General features: G+C 39.5%; 1 protein-coding gene and 1 long non-coding RNA gene across 8 annotated transcripts in view; one reads left to right on the top strand and one right to left on the bottom strand.

The window, feature by feature from the left end:
- The window catches only part of LOC123464071, a 63,033-nt gene that overhangs the window by 10,826 nt on the left and 27,143 nt on the right, over nt 1-25,064 (bottom strand). The window lies entirely within an intron of this gene.
- Ica1 (islet cell autoantigen 1) overlaps nt 1-25,064 on the top strand; it is a 147,710-nt gene that overhangs the window by 104,190 nt on the left and 18,456 nt on the right. For 6 of the 7 annotated variants that reach the window (XM_045160687.1, XM_045160682.1, XM_045160686.1 and 3 more), the window contains 3 exons: nt 12,854-12,951; nt 14,942-14,994; nt 18,139-18,180. In XM_045160687.1, coding sequence (XP_045016622.1) covers nt 12,854-12,951; nt 14,942-14,994; nt 18,139-18,180 — 193 coding nt within the window. The remainder of the gene's footprint in view (nt 1-12,853; nt 12,952-14,941; nt 14,995-18,138; nt 18,181-25,064) is intronic. The other variant, XM_045160684.1, reaches the window with a different exon arrangement.

The following is a 25,064-nucleotide window of genomic DNA, read 5'->3' as shown; positions in this document are numbered from 1 at the left end:
AGGCAAATTTTAATATGTTATAAATAATCTCCACTGCAGTTACTATCATTATGTCAAGACCCATACTGTCAAACAGAGAACTGTGTCCCTGGCAGAGCCTTTACACTGCTAACATTTAATACCTGGTAACTCACACTTTTTGGACATTTCTGAAGTGAGGATTACCTAAGAAACTGGGGTGGGGCTGTTTGTTTTTTTATTGTCCATGCTAGAATGCAGGGCCTTGTACATGCTAGACTGGTGGCGTACCACCAAGTTTCATTTCCATCCCTACTGTGTGTATGTATTATATCGGCATGTATGTGTGTGTGGTTGTGTGCTGCATGAGCATGTGGAGGCCAGAAAACTATATCAGATGTTTTCCTTAGGAATGTATCCACCTCTTTTTTAAACAGGGTCTCTCATTGTCCTGTAGCTCACCTATTAGGCTAGACTGGGTGGCCAGTGGGCTTCAGGGATCTTCCTGTTTCTACTTCCTCACCACTGGAATTATAGGAACACACCACTACTCCTGGCATGGGCACTGGAAATTGAACTCAGGTCCTCATGCTTTCAAGGCAAACATTTACTTACAATGCCATCTTCCCAGCCTTCCATCCCTACTTTTTAGTTATTAAAATATGCTCACTTGAAAGATATATTTTTTCTCCCTTATTTCTGAGAAAAAAAAAATATTTTACTCTGAGGGTACATCCAACATATAATTGGATTTTTCTATAAGGCTATAATAATGCTTTCTAACTAACAAAGCAACATTAAACTCAAGGACTTCTTAACTCAAAAGGGATGCATACAAAGTGTCACATTCTTGGAATTGAAATTGAATTGGAATTATTTTTTTGTTCTAATGGTTACTAGGGATGAATACATATCAAGATAAGGAAGTGATCTGGGATCCAAGAAGATTTTAAGAATGGTGAGAGAACAGTGGGTGCTTTGTTGCCAGGTTATATCTTTGAAAGAAAAATATCAGGCAAGAACTAGTAAAAGTAAACTTTGAACTTGCTTGCTTCTAGTTTTCAAGGCAATTTATATAAGTATCCATCTTGCTTGACAAAACATTAAAAAGCTATTCTTTTTGCCTTAAAATGCTTCTTTACTTTTGAGTTGTTCATACGATACTGCATCTACAAAAGTACAAGACAGAACACTAAAACTCATCCCAAGATGCACCTGAGCCCACTCCATGCAGAGCACCTGACCTTGGAATTGTCCCTCAAAATCCCCAGCTCACCCAGTCATTGAGGCTTACTAGGCATGCTGCAAGTTTTTGTTTTGTTCTGGTTTAGGGTTTTTTTTGTTTGCTTGGTAGGTTGGTTGGTTTTGTTTTGTGTTGGGTTTTTGTTGTTGTTTCCTTTTGCTCTGTCAACCATCAGCACTTGTTAGCAGAGGACTTTTATTTCTGTTGCATCCTTCATCACCTAGCCATGTGTTCAGCACACAGTTAGGCAGCTGTAGTCTGTCATACTGGTAACATTACTGCTGCTGAAAACAGCCGCATTTCTTCTCTGATGGACTACTACTTCAGAACCTTAGGAAATAATCATCCTGAACAAGGCAGATTAGCAAAATTACAACTCATGTTATTTACAGTTCTACACTGGCCTGAGTATACCGCAGGCTTCCCTTCCATATGGCACACTCAAGCAGCATGAATGCTTTTGTTGGTATCATTTCTTTGTTTTTCTTTTTATAGTACTGGGGATTGAACCAAGACTTCATGCATACCAGCTACTCAGCTCTTCCACTGAGCTATATTCCCAGCCTGCATGCTTAAATCTATATCCAATACCAAAGATTACCTGTTCTTACAAGATTTGTATACTGAAGTTGGCCAGAGGGAAGATGAAATAGTATATGCCACAAATACAACTCAAAAAAACTTCATGTTTGAGTTAATTGCATATCAAGTATAATATGAATTCATGACATTGAAGTTGTGCCACAAGCATAGAAGAACCCGTATGTGTAACCCTGGCCCTCCTTTGCTCAGAAAATATGGCTTCTTATTTATTGCCATGCTTTTACCCTGCAGAGAGGTTTGTGCTGCTTATGCTAGAGAATTCTGGGCAGAGAATTTAGTGAAAGTTTGTCATTATGGCTCAGGACATAATTACAAATACTTTGGACAGATGGCTCTAGTGCCTTTTGCATCCCCAGAGCCTCTGTTAAATCATAGTTTAAATAATAGTTTAATTGCATCTGTTAAATTACCATTATGTTATAGTAACATTAGCAATAAGTATCCAGGAACTAACCAAATAAATTGTCCTTTTATTAGCTCTCTAGAATGTTCTTCATCTAAGCTTTCCATGATGACATCAGAGAATCTCGAGCTGACAGATAATTACATTATGTAGACTCCAGTCTGACATGATAGAATCCTGCTACACACAGGTCATTACTTTTTTATACATAGAGGTACTTTCATATCAAACTGTATGCCACAAAACATGAAAATGAAAACCATGCATTCCTTATGCATCCCATTCAAGAATAGGGTATTATTTAAATATTTAAACCTCTTGCCCAATCAATAGTCTTTTAAAATACATGGCCTATATTTATAAGATTTTCATTTCACCAAGTCATCTTTAAATATATGTAACTTGGGACTGGCACTGTGTATTGGTCATGAATCTTTGGAAATTTAAATGAATGTTTTCACAATTAATTTGTTCTTGAGGTTTACATAAGCAAATAGCCCCTAAATGCCTTTTGGGAGTCTGGCTGGAGAGAAAACGTTGTCTTTGGAGAGAGTTGCCAAGCTCTGTTAATGAAAAGCGGGCCATTTGTTTGCTTTGCTTCAGGGTGTATTCTGAGTGTGTTGGTAATTGTGCCACTCCAGCTGTATTTCCTGACTGTTAGTTTTATGCTTGATAAAGGATGATAATTAATGTGTTAAATACTCGGTGTGTCCTGCTTGGATAGAAGACTCTTGCTATAGAATTATAGGGATGTAACTCATGCTCCTAGAAGTTCAAAAATGTACTTTAGGTGAATCTTTAGAAAAACATAATAGTTCTTGTTTTTAAATAATTTTATAAAGGGAACTGAATCTCTACCTCATATAACTTACAAAATATCTAAACTACTGTGACATTCTTTGCATATTTTATGGTAATATTTTATGTGACTATAGGTATTGGATGGTTTTTTGCTCAGGCCTGATATGTTTATATTGATTCTACCTTTATGCACATATTATTCCATCATTTTATTTTCATGATAAATTTGCAGCATTTAACTTTATAGAAAATTTAGCCTTAAAATTTTAAATCTAATAATTGTAATAACTCCAAGTTTTAATAGAGGCATCATCTTCTAAGTGGTTTCCAATAACAGATGCACTTTTCTGAGGTTGTATTTAAAAAAAAAAACACTTACTAATTCATTAGAATGTCGCTAAACATACTATTTTACATGAATTATCATTAATGTATTAATCTTATACTGATTTCAAGTAATCTGGAAATGTATTTTATGTGGTAGAAATTATCAAGTCACAAGGATAGGAATGGAATGTTACTTACCAGATCCTGAAAGTATTTCTCCCTTTTTGAGAGCAATTTCAACTGGGTTTAAAGCATTTTAAAGAAATAAAATGAAGTTCTCTCTTATTATGAGAGAGCACCCCATGTTAAATTGCCAATGCTCAGATGTTGTTGGTTTACCTCATCCATCCAGGAGGTCACTTACATGTTTCTCTGTGAATCCCAAGATACATCAGCCAAGAGGGGGTCAAGTGGTTTCCCCTAGAAAGTTTATACTTCTCTTTACATCCATGACCATTTATTCTCTGTCTGGCATCTTGGCAATGGGTTAAATTGGGCATCTTCATAGAGAAGGGAGTGTGAGTACTAAGCTCTTTACAGTAGTATACACACAGTTCAGAAGGCTGGTTAAGGAAAAGAAGTGTCCTGAATTTGCACTGGGGGAGGGAGGTAATTCATTCATTTGTTCAAGATAGAGGGTGTTTGTGTGTGTAGCCCAGACTCATTTTAAACTCATGATCCTCCTACTTTGGCCTCCCAATTGCCAGATTACAAACAAGCACCACTGTACCCACAGCATTTGGTTTTCAGTTTTTGTTTTGTTTGTTCTTTGAGACAGTATCTCACTATGTAGTTCAAGCTGGACTAGAGCTCATGATCCTCTTGCTTCATTCCCCTAAGTGCTGGGATGCATTTATATTCCTAAAGGCCTCATGGTACTTATATTTAATGCCAGACAATATCCACAAAAGCCCAGTAGTGGGGTGCTGGTGTTGAAAATGGCTATGGGGGCTTGGTGGTGGTAGTGCAGGAAGAAATAGTGATGTTGATGATGGTTGTGGTGGTAGTATGAGGAGGAAGTAGTGGTTGTGATGTTGAAGGCCATGTTGGTGTTGCTGGGTAACATGGTAGTGAGTTTGTTGGTATTGAGGCTGGTGGGAGTAGTGATGGTCCAGGAAGTAATGGTGATGTAGTAGGCAATGTAAGGGTGTCAGAAGCAGTTATTAATAATTGTCATTGAGATGGTAGTGTAAACAGTGAAGGTGGCAACTGCAGTAATTGTCATAATGTTTGAGATGGTGGTGGCAGTGATCAGGTGGCAATCAGAGCAGTGCCTTATCAGCACAGGAACATTGGTGGTGGTGCTGGGGGTGAACTTACTAAGAAGTCAACCAGTGGGTCCAGACAGATGGCTCAGCAGTTAAGCCAGGTGCACAAAGAGGCATATGCAACTGGATTTTGTGCCTATTCCTTCTCTGTCCTGTTTTCTCTCTCCTTGTATGTGTCTCTCTCTTTTCTTGTAAATAAATTAAAAAGATTTTTTTTTTTTTTGAAGAAGTCAACCATTGAAAGAATCCACAGAGATTTTGTTGAAGTTGGAGTTGCTAGGTTCAGTAGTCTAATATCAGTTACTTTCTTAACATTTTCACCATAAATGGTTAGTGCCAGAGTTCCCCAGGCAAGAGTGTGAATGGCTATGAGATAACAGGCTTTACCAGACCTCCCCTTAGGGTAAAGCAGCTCACTCCCTCCCTGGACTTCACACTCACTTTAACAGCTCCTTTCCAAAACTTGTCCTTCAACCCCCACAGGCCTTGGTCTGAGCTCACATAATTTCTACCAGGGATGGGCAAGTACTAGGCAGGCCTACAAGCCAGGAGGGCAGGCCATCCCGGCAACAGGGCTAGCTTTAACCAATACAAGTTGGCTTTACAACTATCTCTTAACATGTGCCAAGATTTTACCTTTAAGAAAGGAAGCCTGTATTTGATAACTTAACTCTGAGCATGTTTAAAAATAACCATTGAAACAGATGTGCCAGTGTTTCCTTTCTCCTCTCTGGGGTGTGGGCCTCAGCACTGGTAAGAGGGAACATCATTCTGGAAACCAAAGTGCTTTTAGCTTTCAAAATTCAAAAAACTTCCTTTTTTAAATTTTGTTTTTCTCAAATATGTATGCCTACTAGCCTTCTTCCACCCACCTCCACATTTCTCAGTTAATCATCTAAGCATTTACTGACAGGCCACATGGCTCTGTAGTTACTTACTTTGAAAATAATGCCATAATAGTTTTTATGAAAATTGGGTAAATATCCCTGCAATGCTATTTTTGTTAACAGTCCCAACAAGGCAATTACTCATGGCGAGCATCCAGAACATCCTTTCAGACCTTCAAGTGTTCATCTCCGTGTCATTATTTTATAGGGCATTTAGCAAAGCTTTTTTTCTCTCTTTTTTTCCCTTCTTCTTCTCCCTCTTCATCTTTTCCAAGCAGTTCTTGGCTAGATAATTCGAAAGAACAAATTGGGATGCACCCAGGTCACCAAAGTTACAGCTGACATCTGAGTTGGACAAGCCATAGTGTTGGCCTATCATTTTGTTCCTCTCTGCCTTATGCTGATTGCCAATGGTTCTTGGGTAGCTGATCACTCAATTGCTTCTCACAACAACATGGGTCCTTCTCCTTCCCCAACCTCACTCATTCCCTAACTTCTGTTTTTAGGGAAGGGAAAAAATAGTGCTACTGTATGGGGAGTTATTCTATACCAGACACTCTGTTAAGAGTGAAGAGAAATAATGTCTAGGAGAGGTGGTTACCCAATAGATGTGACTCTAACATACCAAGATTGGTATTGTAATTTATAATGTGTTAGATTCAGCAGTGAACAATATAAAGCATGTATCTTTTAGTTAGTCCTCAAATTAATCCTGGAGCTATTTGGGTATATTTGATCTTGTTCCCATGTTTCATATAAGAAACTGGGGCTCAGAGACAACTAGTTGTTTTCCCAAGGCCACACGCAGTGTGCCATAGATCTGGGAACAGGAAAACCCAGGTTTTATTCACCCCGCTATGCTCTACTTCCCACAGGATCTTTTGGCTGTGAAGCAGGAGGGCAGGAGAAAGCAGAAATGCCACCTTTTAAAAGTCCAGCCATACCAATTAAAAATAATACTTTGAAGTGTTTGCTTGGAGGTGAATGCCATGATTTATATGGCAGCCCCTCAGATTCCTAGGAACATGTGACGAGTCTTTTAAGAAAGTAACATGAAAACACCCCCCAACCACCCAAATATCTTTGGCACATATCACTGAAAAGGGTAGTTGGGTTAATATTTGTGACTTGGCTGTTCAATCCATTTTTTAACAAGTTGTAGAATTTCAGACCTAGATTCAAATATTACTTCTACTTGTTTGTGGTTGAATGGCCTGCAGCAAGTTACTTCACCTCTCTGAGTCTCCATTTCCTTGTCAGCAAAGCAGGCAGGAACGTCTGTGCAGGGTCTGTGAATGCTAGGTAAGAGCATGAAACAAGGGGCACAGCACTGCCCCACAGTGAACACCGAACACACCCACTCCCAGTGGAACGTTCAGTCCTGACAAGAAGGCATGCTTTGAGAGCCTGCTGCTGTGTCAAAGCATTCTCTCAGGTTGTCCTCTAAAGGTCTCAAGAAAGTATACTTGCCATTCTCTCCATTGTTCTAACGGGTCAACTGAGCTCTGTGAAGACCATGTTCATGTCACAGCTTGATGCTGGATTTATTTCCAAAGGCCATCTCCTTCCATGACATCATGATGCTTTCCATTACCAACTATCCATGTTATTTTAAAGGGTAAGATTAGGGCTGGAGGGATGGCTTACTGGTTAAGGCATTTGCCTGCAAAGCCAAAGGATCCAGGTTTGATTCCCCAGGACCCATGTTAGCCATTTGCCCAAGGGGACACACATGTCTGAAGGTCCTTTGCAGTGGCTAGAGGCCTTGGCATGTTTATTCTCTCTCTCTCTCTCTCTCTCTCTCTCTCTCTCTCTCTCTCTCTCTCTCTCTGTCAAATAAATAAGTAAAAGTAAAGTATTTAAAGGGTAAGATTATGTATTTTATGATGGAGACTGCTCCACCATAAGAAATTTTTTGCCTGTAATTTTACTTTGCATTTTTGTTCTACCATACAATTCAAAGGCATCTATAGCCCTGGTTATTAGTCTTCCTTATATGGTATCATTTGTACACATATGAGTGTGTGGTGGGGGTTGGGGAGAACATATGTGCTAAATGTCCGTGAAGTACATGGCTGGTACACATCATGGCTTCTGCTTCTTATTTCTCATGTGCTACTAATTATATAAACACAAACATACGCACACCCAACTGAGTGCTGTGTCGTTCACCATGCCCAACTATTTTAAGCACTTTCATTTCCTTTCATTTTTTGACAATTATTTGGCACCTTCACATGTACACAGTATAATTAGTGGAAAGTAACCCAGGAAAATTAAGTGTCCTAATTAAAGATTAGTGGAGATGGCACTTTGTTGTATAAGTTAGGCATTCAATTTAAGTTATTAGAACTGGCTGCTGGCCTTTTGTCTGAGAAATTTGTTTTGTTGAATAATTTTGCTTTTATTCAGATGAATGTTTACTGTTATTTTTGTTTTCTTAATACAGGAAGTAGTAACTCCCATTATTATATTAAGCTGTTTCCTTTTTAAGACACTTTTGCAAGCTGGATCTGCAGATTTCCTCTGTCATGCTGATCTTATACAGTGTGTGTGCTTCCTGAAACCATTTATGCATTGATGGAAACTATTAACATGTTGCTACAGCCTTACCAAAGAAAGGTTTCTTCGTCTAGAAACAGTCTCATCCACAGAGAACATTTCAGTATCAGATGATGTGGTGTGCTGCTAATACACAGTTATTTTCACAGGCAGTTTTAATGGAGGACTGAGTAGGTTGGGCTTTAGAAACAAAATGCTCTGGAGTTTTCACTTCTGGACATGGATTTAAATGTGGCTTCCATCAGACAGTGATTAGAAATGGTTCCATGTGATGGCTGCTGCTTCTGTTCACAGCCCCCCAGACCCATTCTATTCATTTTCCTGAGCAGGTGCTCATGTCACACAGAAAATGCTATCATTTCTGACTTTTATAGAGGCTGTAGGTTAAGTGTTTTCAGTTGAGTGGTAGACTTAACAATAATCTGAAGAATTCACCTCAGTCCCCTCCCCCAGGTGGAGGCTTTGTAGTCCTCCACCCTACAGAAGGGCCTGGACCTACCAGTCACACACAGAATAGATTTCCAGGGAGAAGGTGAACATGACATTTAAGAATTCCCTATACTGTCCTCTTGTCTGTAGGATGTATACCATCTTTTGTAAGAAACACACACTCCATGGGTGGTGTTCCTTCTTACATAGGAGTTTTGCTTAGCTTGATCTGAAAACTTTTGCTTCAAGAAACTCCCATTGAAACTAGTTAGAAAGAAAATGGGGTGCAGTGGAAGGAGGATGAGAAAGAGGTATAACAAACAGATAAAGTACGGAGAGCAGGTTAAAATACACTATGTGTGAGTATGAAAATTACCAATAATTTCAATTTTATTTATTCATTTGAGAGACAGAAAGAGGCAGAGAGAGAGAGAGAATGGACAAACAGGGCTTCTAGCCACTGCTAACAAACTCTGGATTCACCTTGTGCATCTGGCTTTACATGAATACTAGGGAATTGAATCTGGGTCTTTAGGCCTCACAGGCCAGTGCCTTAACTGCTGAGCCTTCTCTTAAGCCCCATCAATAAAAATTTTAAAGAGAGGGAAATGTTCATAGAAAGCAACTGAAGCTGATTATAGTGATGGGTGCATAACTCTGTGAATATACTATAAATCTTTGACTTGTATCGTTAAGAAGTGTTTGAATTCTGTGCCATGTGAATGGTTTCAGTGAAGCTGAGATGAATGCATATGTATTCATAAGATTCCTTTAGTTCATAATTTTCAGAGCTAATAAATAAGCCCATGGGCTCATATTAATTTTGCTTGTGGTTTTATAGACTCCCCTGACCTTTCAGATTTCCTAGCTAAAGAGAGATAACATTTTTTTTTCATTTTAACATTATATACATTAACTTTTCAACCAACAAGCACATAGTTAGCACTCCTCAAGCTGCAGAAGTCAAATTATTAATGAGACAATAGTCATGTGGGAAGAGAAGAGCAGTTGTCCCAGGGATTATTAATAATAAATTAACGTAGCAATTGTAACTGCAGCCATTCTGTTGGAGAAGCACATTGGTGTCTTAACTGTGATTGTGGTCTCAGAGCCAACAATTGAGTCCCCATTAATGGCCCAACAGGGGAAAGGCTTGAAAAGAAGGAATGAGTAGTTTACATTACAAAGGGATTGTCTGTGAGCTACTGGAGTGTGGTCAGGAGGGGAGGTCAGGCTAGAGACTGGAGGATGATAACCATGGAGCTGTCAAGGGCATCTTGGGGGTTTAAGCAAAGACTGTGGCAGCCAGACACTGCCACTGAAGCAGACATGTCCTGGCCCTGCCCAGTGTTGATTGACACAAAGGAAACACAATGAGAAGATAATTGAGCAAACCAGGAGGCCTGAACAAGTGTCACAGGATCTAAAAGTGAGTCCTGGGAGCCATCAGAACATTGGCTGAAAATAGTCTTGGCTTCCCTATGATAAAGTTGGACCATTCTGTGGAGAAAAAAGCTGCTGTAAGTGTGTGTGTGTGTGTGTGTGTGTGTGTGTGTGTGTGTGTATAAAATGTTGTGACTGGCAGATCTATTGAAAAAAAAAAAAGTATGTCCTTGACATCTGATGAACTCCTGCTCATGGTTATACATTTCTCCCTCTCCCTCCCTCTCCCTTTCCCTCCCTACCCGTCCCCCTCCTTTTACCAGATGCTTTGGAGTACATTAAAAAAATCATTGCTGTCTAGATCACCTCCATTGTCTCATTTCTTCTAATCCTGTCCTTTGTAGCATTTTCCCCTCTGGTCTAGGCTGCAACCAAGGATCATGCATTGCTTTAGTTGTCATGCATTAGAGAAATAGAGCAAAAGATTATGATGGAACATATGGGGCACAATGTTCCCTACTGAGGATCTGAGTGAAGGAACACTCTCCCTGTGTGACCCTGCTGGTCTCTACAGAAAAGGTCTGTGCTCTTGACACCATAGCTCTGGAGGCTTCCTTTTTGTTCCTCACACAAGGCAAGTGATTCCCACCTTTGGGCCTTTGCATTCAAGCCCCTCTTTTCCCTGAGCTGGTCATGGATGACCCCTTCTTGTCATTTAGCTCTCAGTTGAAATGTCACTTCCAAGAGAGAACACCCTACTCACTGAAGTAATGACCCCATCGTTTTCTATCCCTCTATTAAAATTATCTAGCTAGGCCCATCAATATGTAATAATTTTGTCTATCTTGTTCACCACTATCTGAAAGGACCCAAACAGCATCTAGCATTTGGTAGGTGTTAAAAAACTATTTGTTGAAAAAAGTACTGATGGAAATGCCTTATAAGTATGCTTTATTCCAGAAAATGCTAGATAACTCTAATCAAAGAACATATGGACAGAGTCCTTAATTCTATATTAGAAGGACATTGATGAATAAATACAAACTTATATTTTAATTTAATATTAAGTTTTTGAAACATACAAAACCATTCTGTTCTCCACTGTAATAAATTATTGTGATTATGACTGAAATTATATTTATTAAGAAGATATACCGTATCTATAAAATAAACATAGATGTAGTCATAAGACTGAAAAGTGCAATTTGGAGTTAGAATGACTGTTGAGTTGGGTGTGTACAGTGAAGCTATATGGAAGTAGTGGTAATTAGCACAGGCCTGTGTGTGTGTGTGTGTGTGTGTGTGTGTGTGTGTGTGTGTGCGCGCGCGCACATGCATGTGTGCATGCCAGGGCCTCTTATCACTGCCCATCTGGCATTAGGGAATTGAACCCAAGCCAATAGGCTTTGCAAGCAAGCACTTTTAGCTGCTGAGCCATCTCCACAGCCCCGAGAAGCTGCTTCTTTTTCTTTTTCTTTTTTTTTTTTTTTTTTTTTTTGGTTTTTCGAGGTAGGGTCTCACTCTGGCTCAGGCTGACCTGGAATTCTCTATGTAGTCTCAGGGTGGCCTCGAACTCTCGGCGATCCTCCTACCTCTGCCTCCCGAGTGCTGGGATTAAAGGCGTGTGCCACCATGCCCAGCTCCCGAGATACTTTTTAGAGAATGAAAAAATTCATGTTTGAGGGAGAGGGAGAAGCTACATGAAAGAGTGAAGATAAACTCAAAGAGGGTTTTAGGTTAGAAGTGGAAAGGAACTATTATAAATGCTTGAGAAAAGGGGTGGCATGATGACATCAGTATTTTTGGAAAATTATTCAGTACAAGGAAGAAAACAAAGCTGGCATTTAGGGAGCATACCACCAATATCCATCTGGTATTCATGGCAGACTCCAAAATAAGCCTTGCCTGGACATAGCCTTAGGACCATCATGTGCACCCAGGCCTGCAGGCAGCCATTCCCAATCAATCTGCATTGGTTGGCCCTGGAGCTTGATGCCTCTGTGTGTGTCACATTAGAGGAGCACACACAAAGAGCAGGAAGACAGAAGAGTGGGAAAGACCCAAAGCATGAGAACCTGGATTTGTCTTAGTTCTGTGATGCTAAGAAGGATAGATATCTTGAGGTATTTCTTTTGCATTGATAGATTTGTATTTTAATTAGCACCAAAAATAGAGGTCATTTTGTATAACTCATTATTTAGTTGTTAAAGAAATGTTTTGCCTTTTCATTCTAGGTCTTTGTTACTTGCAGTATGTAGGGACTTGTTCATTTAAAAAAAAAAAAACTTTCTTAAATATTTAATAAACCTTGAAAACAGTAACTCTAACAAATGATGTGCCAAAGAAGGAGAAAAAAATAACTTAAGACTCTCACTTGTTTTTATGTTTTTAATCTACAAAGATTTCGAGGCACCTGCTCTGTCCATTTGTGGGAGTTGAGTTGTCAGAATATGTTAAGATACTATTTTGGGTTTTTTGAAAACAAGGTTTTGTTGTCTGGTATTTTTTAAAGGCGGTTTTAAATTGCAAAATAGAAACAAAATTAAAAATAAAATGAAACTGTTTCTGCGTTGGTGGTGGTGGGGGAAACGTCTACTCTGTCAGGGTGTGGGCTTCAGGCAGAACAGAGTGTTTATCTTAGCTGTATGTTGGAGTTGGAAAATAAAGTCAGCATTGGCCAAAAGGCCGTCTTTGGAATAACTTATCACAAATAGGGAAACATAAATCTGGTAGCAAATCATGCCTCCTTTATAAGCTAGTATTTCTTGGATGAATGTGAGAACATTGTTGCTCTGCCATAGAGAAATTCATTTCTGTCCACATGATTCGTTCAGAGTAAACTTCCAACAATTCTGATTCCAAGTTTGGTTACTGGTACAAGAGACAGACAATTTTTTTTTTTTATTGATAACTTTTCTCCCTTTTTCTTCATTTTTTTTTTTCTGTTGTTTTCTTTTGATGTTTTCCTTGCCTGTGGCTCACGTTCAAGAGCTTACAGGACCCCATGAAAAAACTAGTTGAGAAAGAAGGAAAGAAGAAGACCACCCGGCTGGAAAACCCAGATGCTGAAATGCAGGAGCCAAGTCAGTAAGTTATGATTCCTCTTTGTGGCACTGGTTTCCTTCCCAAAGGTGAGGGTACCATGGTCCCATGGCCAAGGCCAGGTGAGGCCCCCAACATACAGTGCTCATCCACATCCTCACTTCTCCGATGTTCAGCTGTTGAGAACAAGTATCCTCAGCATGGGCTTCTGATAAACGTCACCTCCTTTACCCATGTCTGGTGAGGAGTTTACTGGGATGAGAAAGGGCAACCATTTCCTTGCTGTAGCCTGCCTCTGCCTTGTGCCTCAGATCTAGCTCCATATTCTCTCTGGTTTCAGATACTATTATGATTAGATCTCACAAGATGTCCTAGATGGGAACTCCCTACCTTTTCTCTTCTAGAAGTTGATGACTTGTGAAACTGCCTTAGTAATACATGTAACACTGAGCCATTACTTACAAAATGTGAGGTTGTGACATTTTGTTTTCACTGTTCTGGCTTTCTCCGTTTGCCCTCTGAAGCACAGTAACCCATTTGCAGGAAGTGACTACCTTGCCTCCATTTCTTGTTTCCTGTCATTACAAGTGCTCAGGTGAATTTGCCACAGAGGAGGCACATGATTCTTAATCCCATATAGGAAGAAAGTTGGAACATTCATGTGTGTCATTGTCTATGGAGGTATAAAGCCTGTAGGAACACTTTGTGGGGGGGGGGGGGATTAAGGTAAGGCTTTACTCTAGACCAGGCTGACCTGGAATTCACAGTGTAGTCTTAAGGTGGCCTCGAACTCTTGGCAATCTCCCTACCTCTGCCTCCATAATGCTGGGATTAAAGGTGTGTGCCACTGTGCCTGGCCACAGTCATTCTTTAAACTGCTGGCCTAGGACAGCAAAAGAGTATTTTTGTCTCCTCCCCACTCCCTTCACTGTTCCTGTTCTACCCATATCCTAAATTTAAATGATGATTTAATACTAAAACAGACATATTTTTTACTGTATTTCTAAATAAGGTTTCAAATATGTGTACTTTTTGTCCCGTTGAATATTTGGTACCAATATTAGTTATTTGTCATTTTAAAGCAAATAGTAGAAAATTACTCTGGTGCAGAACAAAGACAAGTTCCCATTGTTGAACAGACCACAGGATGTGATTTGGGTTGAGCACAGCTGATTTTTTAGTGGGAACCCATATAGCCTACTCCAGGTAAGTCATATTGCTAGTGGCCATCCAGTGAGTACCCACTATATGCTGAGTTTTCTACCTCTCACACTGACCCTCAGTGTGCTCACTGTATGCCTGCCCCCTGCCCCCGTGTAAAGGATGGAGCGTAGCTCAGAGAAGTTAATGTACTACCATGACCTATACAAAGCAGCACCCAAAGTGAGTCCCAGCACCTTCTCTTTATCATATAAGTTAATGCAATTAAAATAAGTCACTATTTAAATAAATCACAATTCAAAATGACTGAGGATTCAATGGGAATTTTGTTTATAAATAGCAGACAAAGGTGAGCTGCAGTGTGAGCAGGACCATTCAGAGACACCAATTAAGTCTCGTTGGTAATGACTTGTCTGTCTACAAAACAACACGAAGTGCTTGAAGAGGAGGTGACTTCCACCAGAATTTGAGAGTGGACTTGCTTTCAGTCCCCTTAGTTCATTTCTTGAGGAATCTCTTCCATAACAACAGGAATCAGGAGAATCACTATGTGGCCATCCATCCTTACTGAATCTCGAAGTGATAATGTGTGTCTATCTTGGTTTTCCCTGACTGCCAGGCTACCTGTTTATAAAATAGGTGCCTTGTGGTAAAACCCAACTTGGATATTAAAATGCTACAGAATGTTATAGAAAGCTAACTAAAGCATTTCTTCCTCATAAAATGTGTATCATGTGACTGGCTCTAGCTTACCCTTTCTCAAGGTGTTGTGGGTATGTTGTAATGAATTAATAGATATTGTACTATAAATTTGACTGTATCAGAAATATAACATTTGCTTAACTTTGTAACTAAGCTTTCTTTTTATTTTAAGATTAATTTCATTAGAGGATGAAAACCAGTACAAGGAATCTTCTACTTTTACAGGTAAGTTTTGCTTTCCCATTTAGAACATTTAGAATCGCTTCCACAATACTACTTAACACTCAAGTAAAACCTGTTGGCTGTTTTGGCAAAGTCCCTCTTGGCATTCTTATTTTCCATTTTGAGAAAAAGACTATATTACTTTGCTTTCTATAGTCTCAACTTTTAAATGTTCAGATATCAATAACGTCAGCATGATGAGAGACATTGTATATTTTGAACCAGAAAATGTCATCTTCATCAGCCCTTCCAAGGAGCAGCCATAAATAGGACCTGGCAGGCAGCTGATTCTTTCCACAAGATGGTAAAATTTCTTAACTGCCCTGCCTAGTCCTAAGTGCTGCCTGTGCTGGGAGGTAGTCTCAGCACGGTCTCCTCATTATATCCAGAGGGCATATGGTTTGATGAGTTGTGAGTGGGTGTTGGTCATCGTTAGAGACAGATAGCAAGTGCTCAGACTGTGTGCATGGAGTAGCACCAGGTCCCTCAGGTGATTTGAGCTTGATATCTTGGGAGCTAAGTCAGAGCAACTGGAAGTGACAACTCAATGAAGGACTTTTCACTGCCTCACTCCAGCATTGCTTCCAGCTTTCCCATTGGCTCCTCACCTTGACAGGGTATGGTCAGTCAAGGGGAACTGACATGATATAATGATGGGCCCTTCTCCTGGGCTCCAAGTCTTCAGAGACACAGAGGGATGCTTCATGAGTATCATGTAGTGAACTAAAGTTACAGACCTTCCTAGGAACACAGTCACTTCTGCCTTGCCTGGATCTGGGCTAGTGTAGCCTTTCAGGAGATGGCAAGTATGAAGCAGTCATAGGACTTTCCCCATACTCCATTCTGCCTCACTTTCTCTCTTTCCTCCTACTTTCTGAAACACTTGTGTCAACTACTTCCCCTTTTGATCATTCATTTGCTATGCCCATCTGCCTTTTAACCGAAAAATATAAGATATAAGATAAAAACAGACATGCATGGGCTGGAAAGATGGTTTAGTGGCTAAGGCATTTGCCTGCAAAGCCAAAGGATCATGGTTTGGTTCTCCAGGACCCACGTAAGCCAGATGCACAAGGTGGCACATGCATCTGGAGTTTGTTTGCAGTGTCTGGAGGCCCTGGTGCGCCCTCTGTGTCCCTTTCTCTTTCTTTCTCTCTCTCTGCCTCTTTCTCTCTCTCAAATAATAAATAATAGACATACCAGCTGGTGGGGTGTGCCTGTAATCCTAGCACCTAGGAAGTAAAGTCAAAAGGAGTTCAAGGTCATCGTTGGCTACATAGCAAGTTTAAGACCAGTTTGAGATCTATAAGACCTGTTCTCAAAAAAAGAAGAAGAAAGCCAGCACATTATTTGGCCTGGAATACTTGTCTTCCTGTCATCTGCACTGTACACATGTGCCATCGTGTGCTTACAGCTTGGGCTTGTCCACTTGTTCAGCAGGTGTTTATAAGTCCTTCTTCTGTACCAAGTCTGGCACAGGGCTCCTGGCAGGTGGTGGTATACACACATATGCCATCCTTTCTGGGATAGCTGCGTTAGGGCTCACAGTCCACAGAGGAAGCAGATGGTAGTAAGTGCTATGATTTCCAAATGCAACTTTGGTGAGAAGGCAAGGTCTCTGGACATGTGTGTAGAGAGACTTCACCTCATTTAGGGAAATATAGGACAAGTTAGAGCCATATGTGTCTGCAAGGCTTGTCAAAGCAAAAGAAGAAGTGTAGGCAAAGGCCTGAGCCAAGGAGAACCAGGAAAATTGAGAACATTCTAGAGTTTAAGAGGAAAAAAAAAGTAGTAGAGAGGGTAAGCCTGCTCTCATGAATGAGAAATTGATCTAAGCCTTCAGCCTTGGTGTCCCTCAGTGAATTTATAGCATGAGCCGTCAGTGTTGTGAAATTCAAGATGACTGAGTAGAATATATTTTGTTCTATGGAAAAAAATGTCAACTCTCATTTATTATGTCTGTATCAAAGTTACAAATCTATATAATTATACACTTTACAATATGTAACTCTATAAGACACATGTAGGTTTTTTTCCTTGTATAGGACAATTTAGTATAATATTTGCCTAGTATTTTGAGATCATAAATATCTATCACCTTGTTTTATATATACAGAAAATGGAATCCATTCCAATGAAGTGGCATCTGTCTTTTTTGTGACCTATAAAAAAGCTAGTGAAACAAGTTTTAAACTAACCATTCTATTGTGTGTCTATGCAATATACTTTATTGTTTATTTTGAACTATAGAGTATTTGCAGCATAACTGGGTGCAAGGTGCATACCTCCTGTCCTCCTATATGCAGAGACTACTACTGTCAGCATCCTACACTAGAGTGAGAAATTTGTTATAAGCACACACTGACGTCATTTCTCCCAAAGTCCATAGTTTACATAGGTATTCTAAAATTTATGGATGTTACAAAGATAAAATACATGTATCTGCCATTATAGGATCATACAAAATAACTGTACCTCAAGCTCCCTGTCCTCTTATTCTTTTGCTTTCTCCCTCACTCCACACCCCCAAGCCTTTGGCAACCACTGATCTTTTAACTGCCTCTAGAGTTTTGTCTTTTTTAGAATATTATATTGTGGGACTCATAGTAATCAGTCTTTTCAAAATGGCTTCTTCATTTAGTAGTCTGCCATTTTTTTTTAAAATTTTAACTAGGTTAACATTCACAAACAATATCAAGTAATAGTCAATTACATAAATAATACACGGACAAAAAATAGTTAGGATGTTATCATCTAATTCTCTAGGTTATCTACCAAACAAAACAGATTTGGGGCTAATTCTGCATTCATTTAGAGCCAACAATGAGTATAAAATGTACTATGAGGACCCCTGCTTCTGCATGAACGAGTTGGTGGTTGCTCTTTCTTCCTAAAGATAGCTATTTACCTCATACTGTGATAGTACATGAACCTGCACACCACTGTGAACTGGTGATAACAAGCTGCCTATGTCACATTACAGTTGAAGATGCAAAGAGTATTTTATCTCCTATAGACAAAAGCTGTACACATAATGCCTGCTCAGGTAATCTACATTAAGACAAACTACTCAATATTAATAATTTACTCAGACTCCATATGAGATGAACCTAATTCATAATTCGTTTTCTTTCTTCTCCTAAAAAGGACCTATAGATGAACTGCTGGACATGAAACCAGAGGAAGGTGGTAAGATTTATGCATTTCTTTGAAGTTTATAATTTAATTTCTTTGGTTTTTTTCAAGGTAGGATCTTACTCTATCACAGGCTGATCTGGAACTCATTCTGTAGTTCCAGACTGGCCTCAAACTCATAGTATCCTCCTACCTCTACCTCCCAAGTGCTGGGATTAAAAGCTTGTGCCACCACACCTGGCATTTGTTTAATTTTTAGTTGCCTTTTTTACATGCAGGAAAATATAGTAGTTAGGTTACAGTCTTTACAAATAACCTTATGTATGCTCAAACACATTTTAATATGTGTACATTTGTTCTTGTATTTAATTTCATAAGTATCTTAATGACTAAAGTTAAATTTATGACAAAGGTCACATGCTATAGTATAAAAATGGCTTTCAGAGTGACACAGATGTAGATTTGCATATTGATTCTACCATCCATAGCTTGCATGGCCTTATTAATTTGTTTCATACTTAAGCTCTCTAACCCTCACGATTCTTGTTTATAAAATGGAACCAAAAGCAACAGCACCCTATTAGTTATTGTACAGATCTGGCATTGACTGCCTGAAGGTTGTTTTGTCATTTCTAACACACACACTCTTGAAACAATGGCCAATTGAGAGAGAAGGTATGTTGTTTGGCTTGTATAACTATGCTATATCTCCATTGAACATTAGTTAAACACAGAGTGGAGAGTTTACCTAAGTCCACAGACCTCACAATCTCCTGACTGAGTAACCACCAGAAATGAAATCCAGGATCATGGATTTGGATGAATTGTACATGCTAAGTGGTCCCAAGAAACTGAGTGGGTTCAGCTTGAGTATAGCCTCTGGCCTCCACCCTAACAAGAGTTTCTTTTTAATGATTTGCTAATAATTTAAAATGTCTTTGAGACTTGTGATCCAAACATCAGATCACTCCTCATTCTAGAGATGGACATTCTGCCCTAGTCATACAGGCTGCTTCTTATAGGAGAGAAACTGACCAGAGACATTCTATGGCCTTCAGTTAGGACACGATTCATCTCAGTCTGAGCTTGATGTGTCAGCCAGACTTTTTGTTGTTGTGACCAATACTTGCAACCGTTGAAAAAAGAAAAAAAAATTTCTTTGGTCTCATAGTTTCAAAGATTCCAGTCCATATGTCTGTGGTAAGGCAGGAAAATCATGGAAGAAGGACATGGTGGAATAATGCTGCTCACCTCCTAAAGGTCAGAAATCAAAGAGGAGCAACAAGAGGGGGCCAGGGCCAAAGTGTGCCTTTCCAAGGCATGTCTTCACCCAGCCACTTCATCCAACTAGACCTCGCCTTCCATAATTTCCCATATTTCAGTATTCTACTCAAATTTGAATCCATCAGTAGATTAACCCATTGATTATTAGGTCAAGACCTCGTGGTCTAGATCTCTTAGGAAAAGGCCTCTCTTAGAAATTTGCTTTACTCATCTCCAAGGTATTTCTCAATCCAGCCAAGTTGAAAATCAAGATTAACTATCATGACATGGATTGAATTCAGAGTGTGACAGGGAAAAAGTCTCTAGAAAATAGAAAACATTGTTTAAAGTATTTTTGTTTGTGTGTTTGTTTTTGTTTTTGTTTTACAAGGTACAGTCTCACTCTAGCTCAGGCTGACCTGGAATTCCCTATGTAGTCTCAGGGTGGCCTCAAACTCATGGCAATCCTACTACTTCTGCCTCCCAAGTTCTGGGATTAGAAGTGTGTGCCACCACTGCCTGGCTCTAAAGTATTTTTTTTTAATTTTTATTTATTTGAGAGTGACAGACACAGAGAGAAAGACAGATAGAGGGAGAGAGAGAGAATGGGCGTGCCAGGGCCTCCAGCCTCTGCAAACGAACTCCAGACACGTGCGCCCCCTTGTGCATCTGGCTAACGTGGGACCTGGGGAACCGAGCCTCGAACTGGGGTCTTTAGGCTTCACAGGCAAGCGCTTAACCACTAAGCCATCTCTCCAGCCCTCTAAAGTATTTTTTAAGAGGGAAATCACAAATGTAACATTAACTTTCAAGAACATTAAAATATAAGTTTGACAGCAGAAGTCTCCTTTCCCTAGTAGTATCTAACTACAAGCAACTTAGTGTATAGTATTTCATGAATGTCTATGCATATTTCATCAAATGACTTCATCTGTAAATATGGAAATTATACCACATGATGAAATTAATGATAAGCAGTTAATGCAGATTATCATATATAGCCTCCATTTTTGTAAGGCTTTTCCCCCTTTATCTTAAGAATAGACTGTTTTGGTGGAATAAAGATATCTTTCTGCTGGAAGGATGGCTTAGTGCTTGCACCTGCCTGTGAAGCCTAAGGACCCAGGTTTGATTCCCCAGTACCTACGCAAGCTAGATGTGCACGGTGGTGCATGCATCTGGAGTTCATTTGCAGTGGCTAGAGGCCCTCTCTCTTCCTTTCTTCCTCTATCTCAAATAAATTAAAATATTTTTGAAAGATATCTTTTACAAATTGTTTATGGAGTAGTGAAATATTTTAGTCATACCAAACTGACATAGAATACTATAACAAGTCCTAGAAACCTTCCACCCAAGTTTTAGCAACTCTTAAAATTTAATAAATGTAATTATAATCACCATTTTATTTGGACATACTAATAATCCTCCTAATCGCAGCATCTTGTTGGTATAGTTTGTATTTTATTACAGATTAATTAATTTTATTACTTTATTAGATTTAATTTTTGAATAAGAAGTATATTCATATTGATACAAAAAGCAAAGTAATATTAAACTATTATATTTTAAAGTTTTTCACTCCTATTCCTTTACCACCCCATATTCTGGTACTCCTGCCCTCCTGCCACATCTCTACAAAGCTTTTGCCATTAGAAGTCCAGATCCTTGTGTTTCTTCCCCCAGATTGCTGATGAAATGAGGGGTTGGCTTTGAATGTGTTTTTTTATTTAATTTGGTAGTGATGGTATAGACTTAATCTAGTAGTCTTTTTTTCTTCACAGAATTAAATCAGAAATGCTAATGCCTGAGGTATATACTTACTTGCATAAGCTTCCTCAATGGCATGTGCCCAGATGCATTGAAATGAGATTGACTTTTTTTTTATTTAAAACAACTTTCATACCCTCGTCAGTTTTTTGCTTTAAAGAGAGAGCTATGAAATGTCACTCACATGCATGCTGGTTCTTGGGCAGTTAATTAGAATGTTACATAATTATTCCTTTCCCTTTTATCACTGCTAATCCAAAAAGCCCCTTTTCAGGCCAGATCAATACTCTCTTCCTATAGCCTCTTCTGTGTTTTCAACCCACAACCACTAATATAAATATATTCTCTCAGTGCATAGGGAACCTGTGACTGTTCACTTCAAAGTGTATGCCCTTTGGGAAACTACTTTAAGGACCAGACCCTGAATTTATATGCCAATTATAACATGCAAGACATTAATAGTTAAAAATTTAAAAGCTTCATCCAGGAACTGTAACTTGGTAGGACCCACAGCTCTAGCCCCAGCACCATGCTGCCTGTGGAGTGGCTCTCACTCCCAGTGGGAGCTCTCTCTCAGATGGTACCTGGAGCACCATGTTATGAAAAAGCAGACTGCTTTTGACAGCAATCATTCTCCAGAGACATCTCCTAGACTATAACTCCCATCCAGTGTCATAATGAAATCTGCTTTCCCCTGCTAAATGATCAAGTACTAGAAAACCAACACTGAGCCACTATATAAAACAGTGTTGGGAGAAAAAGAAACAGTGACATTTTGAACATCTTGAAAGTGGCTCTGCATCCACCATATGACCACATGTGGCAATCTGACCTCAATTCCTAAGTTCTAACACCTTGAAGTCCCACTGCTTCTCCCAGTGAGAACAGGAGAAATCACTAACATATTTATTGATATAGTTGTAGTATAAAGCAGGCGAAAATTCCACGAGCACAGCTTACTTAAATCATATCACTTGACCTTAACTGAAAGAATTTCTACACACAGGAAGATTATCTGGGTCAGTATTAAAAATTTCTGTCCATATTACAGTAATATATTTGCTTATGTTACTTCCTTGGTTACTACTTATGACTCAAATTCTGTCCAGGATCAGAATGACAACTCAGTTAATAGCTACCAGAAGGCTAAGTGAGAGCCTTTTATCCATAACCATCATACCTGTTATCTCCCAGTGTCTGGCTTCTCCTGAGTCATTTAGAACTGCAGCATGAGGCCAGCCATACATTCAGACAGAGGATTGCTTCATCATGTGACACACAGTATACCATGTACTAAGCTCAGCACCTGTGAGCACTAAACATCCTCCTTCCTGTTTCCCTCACTGTTCTACTCTTGACTTGTTCAGTGCATGAGATAATGATGCACTGTTTTCTTCACAGTGCTAAAAAAAACTGGAACCATCTTTTGCACAGGTGAGGCGAGTGCTCTACCACTCAGCTACAGCCCATGCCCAGTAATGATAAACTTTTAGGACAAAGCACTGAGGTAGGTTTAGTGGCACATGACTGTAATCCTAACACTTGCCAAGTAGAGGCAGAAGGTTCAGTAGTTCAAAGCCAACCTCAGCTACATATCAAGTTTAAGGCCAGCCTGGATTGCATGAAACTCTGTCTAGTAAGACCAAATAGATAAATAAAATGAAATAAAATGGTCCTTAATGACCATGCAGTAGCAGCTGTGTTCTACATGGTATTATCCCTGTATAGATTCTATAAAGAGTAATCCAGCCCCAAGATTCTGGCATGTTTTTTGTTTTGTTTTGTGTTGTTTTAAATATTTTGTTTTTAATTTATTTATTTGAGAGCAAAAGACAGAGAGAGAAAGAGGCAGATAGATAGGTAGAAAATGGGCACGCCAGGGCCTCCAGCAACTGCAAAGGACCTCCAGATGCGGGCGCCCCTTGTGCATCTGGCTAACGTGGATACTGGGGAATTGAGCCTCAAACTGGGGTCCATAGGCTTGACAGGCAAGAGCTTAACCACTAAGCCATATCCCAGCCCTGTTTTGTTTTTTGTTTATTTGTTTTGCCTCAGTGAGATTGCTTGGTCACAAAGGTCTAAGACTAAAGACGGGTGTAGGGTTTTAGGAATCAAGTTTGTGCATGTGCCTACTGAGATTTAGCATTATGAAATTGTTCTTTGTTTTGTTTTTCAGAGTGTTAGTAGGGGTGGCTTCCCCACACTCCTGCTTTGTCTGTTCTTATTATATATTTTTTTTCTTTTAAACCCAAAGGGAGTATTTCAAAGCAGCATTCTTGAATTCCAAACAAGAACAATTTGTTACCAGAACCTCATATACTGAACAATATTTTTCTGTGTAGGCACTTTGTAAGGTGGTTTCCTACCCGTCTTCCCCCTACTCTCTTTTGGGTGATAGGAAGATAGTGTTGGTGTTTGGGGTTTATAATTGCACTGCAGGCATGTGGCCTTTAAGATTAGTCATCATGTGGGAAACAGGGAGAAACCCAGAGAAGTGAGTCTTCCTGTTTCACACACAGATGAAGGTAAATCAAGTGACATTTATCTGTTTGGTTTTTTTTGTGCTCAAATTTTTTGGACTATGTAGTTATGTTTCCATTTTCTGTCTTTTAATTTATGCTGAGGTCATGAAATTGAATATGATTTCAAAAGTATGACCTAACGGAGAGGTCACCAGTTTTCTACACTGAGTGAATTGCCTCTGTATTTGAATTTTCACAAGATAGAACTCATTGGTTCAGGATCACTTCACCCCAAGAAATGTTTCCCAAGAGCACAGGCTTATTTCTGAGCCTTGGGAAGAGCAGAGCAGACATGCTGAGTGGATCTGCCATCTTGGCTATCCTGCCTCAATGCCTACATGGTACCTGGATGCCAGCAGAGCCCTCTGGCCTTGACACTCCACCCTACCAAAGCTTCTATATTAGTTTCTACATGAGCCCTAAATAGGTTCTATTCCAGCTTATATGTGAGGCCCTAAACAGGTTCTAAAGTTAAACTGAAGTGCTACAGTGAAAAAACACCTTTACCTAAATATCCAGATTATTTAAAATTAATATATTACATGACTGTGAGCAGCTAATCTAATTTAGAGGTCTTTTTCCCATCTGTAAAATGAGTTAGAAGAAATGAACTTTAAAGATTCCCTTTGGGTCATCCTCCCTGCCCCCCCCCCAATTTTTTTTTCATTAGGAGAAACAGCAGTTTCCTAAGCATTAATACATGTTTAAGTGGTGACAAACAGGATACCTTTACTAATGTGTGGGCTTCCAAGAGGCAGAACCCATAGTATAGGTAGCCTGAGACTGCACATACCCTGTAGAACATGGAGTTCCTACATACTGCTACCGGGAGAGTTACTTTGCTTGGTCATGAGTAGTATGACCTTCTGAAGGTTTTGTAGTAAGGGTGTGATCTTACCAAGCAACTGAGCACAGGTGCATGTAGGAGGTTGCTTCATGGAGTTGCAGTTGTATCACCAAAGAACAAACTGTGAAGGATCCCCACATAGGAATTTGTTGTCAGAGTTCAAGAACTTAGAAATGGAGATAGAGATTTGGGAACTTTCCCAGGTGAGATTAGAGCCAGGAGAATGGGTAAGTTCTTTGATAGAAACTGTAGGGAAGAGTAGTTTAGAAACATTCAAGGCAACCAAAGTAAGAGGCAGCAGAGAAGGTATTTTCATGGATCAAGGCCATGCAAGGGAGTTACTGCTTAGGGATTCCAAGGTGAGAGACTGAGAGCAAGAAGCAGTGAAAACTGCTGCAGCAGTTGAAGTCTGAGGAAAGGAAGTTAGAACTGGCCAGAACTCTGTTCCTTTCCAGATAGCCTCTTTAGTATAGCCCGGTGGCAGGATCTGATTCCAGGCAGATGGAGGAGAAAATAATGAAAAATAAAATATATATTTG

This window comes from Jaculus jaculus, chromosome 10, assembly GCF_020740685.1.
Source record: "Jaculus jaculus isolate mJacJac1 chromosome 10, mJacJac1.mat.Y.cur, whole genome shotgun sequence".
Classification (NCBI taxonomy): domain Eukaryota; kingdom Metazoa; phylum Chordata; class Mammalia; order Rodentia; family Dipodidae; genus Jaculus; species Jaculus jaculus.
The sequence above is the reverse complement of the archived record's forward strand: the minus strand, read 5'-3'. Positions and strand labels throughout refer to the sequence as shown.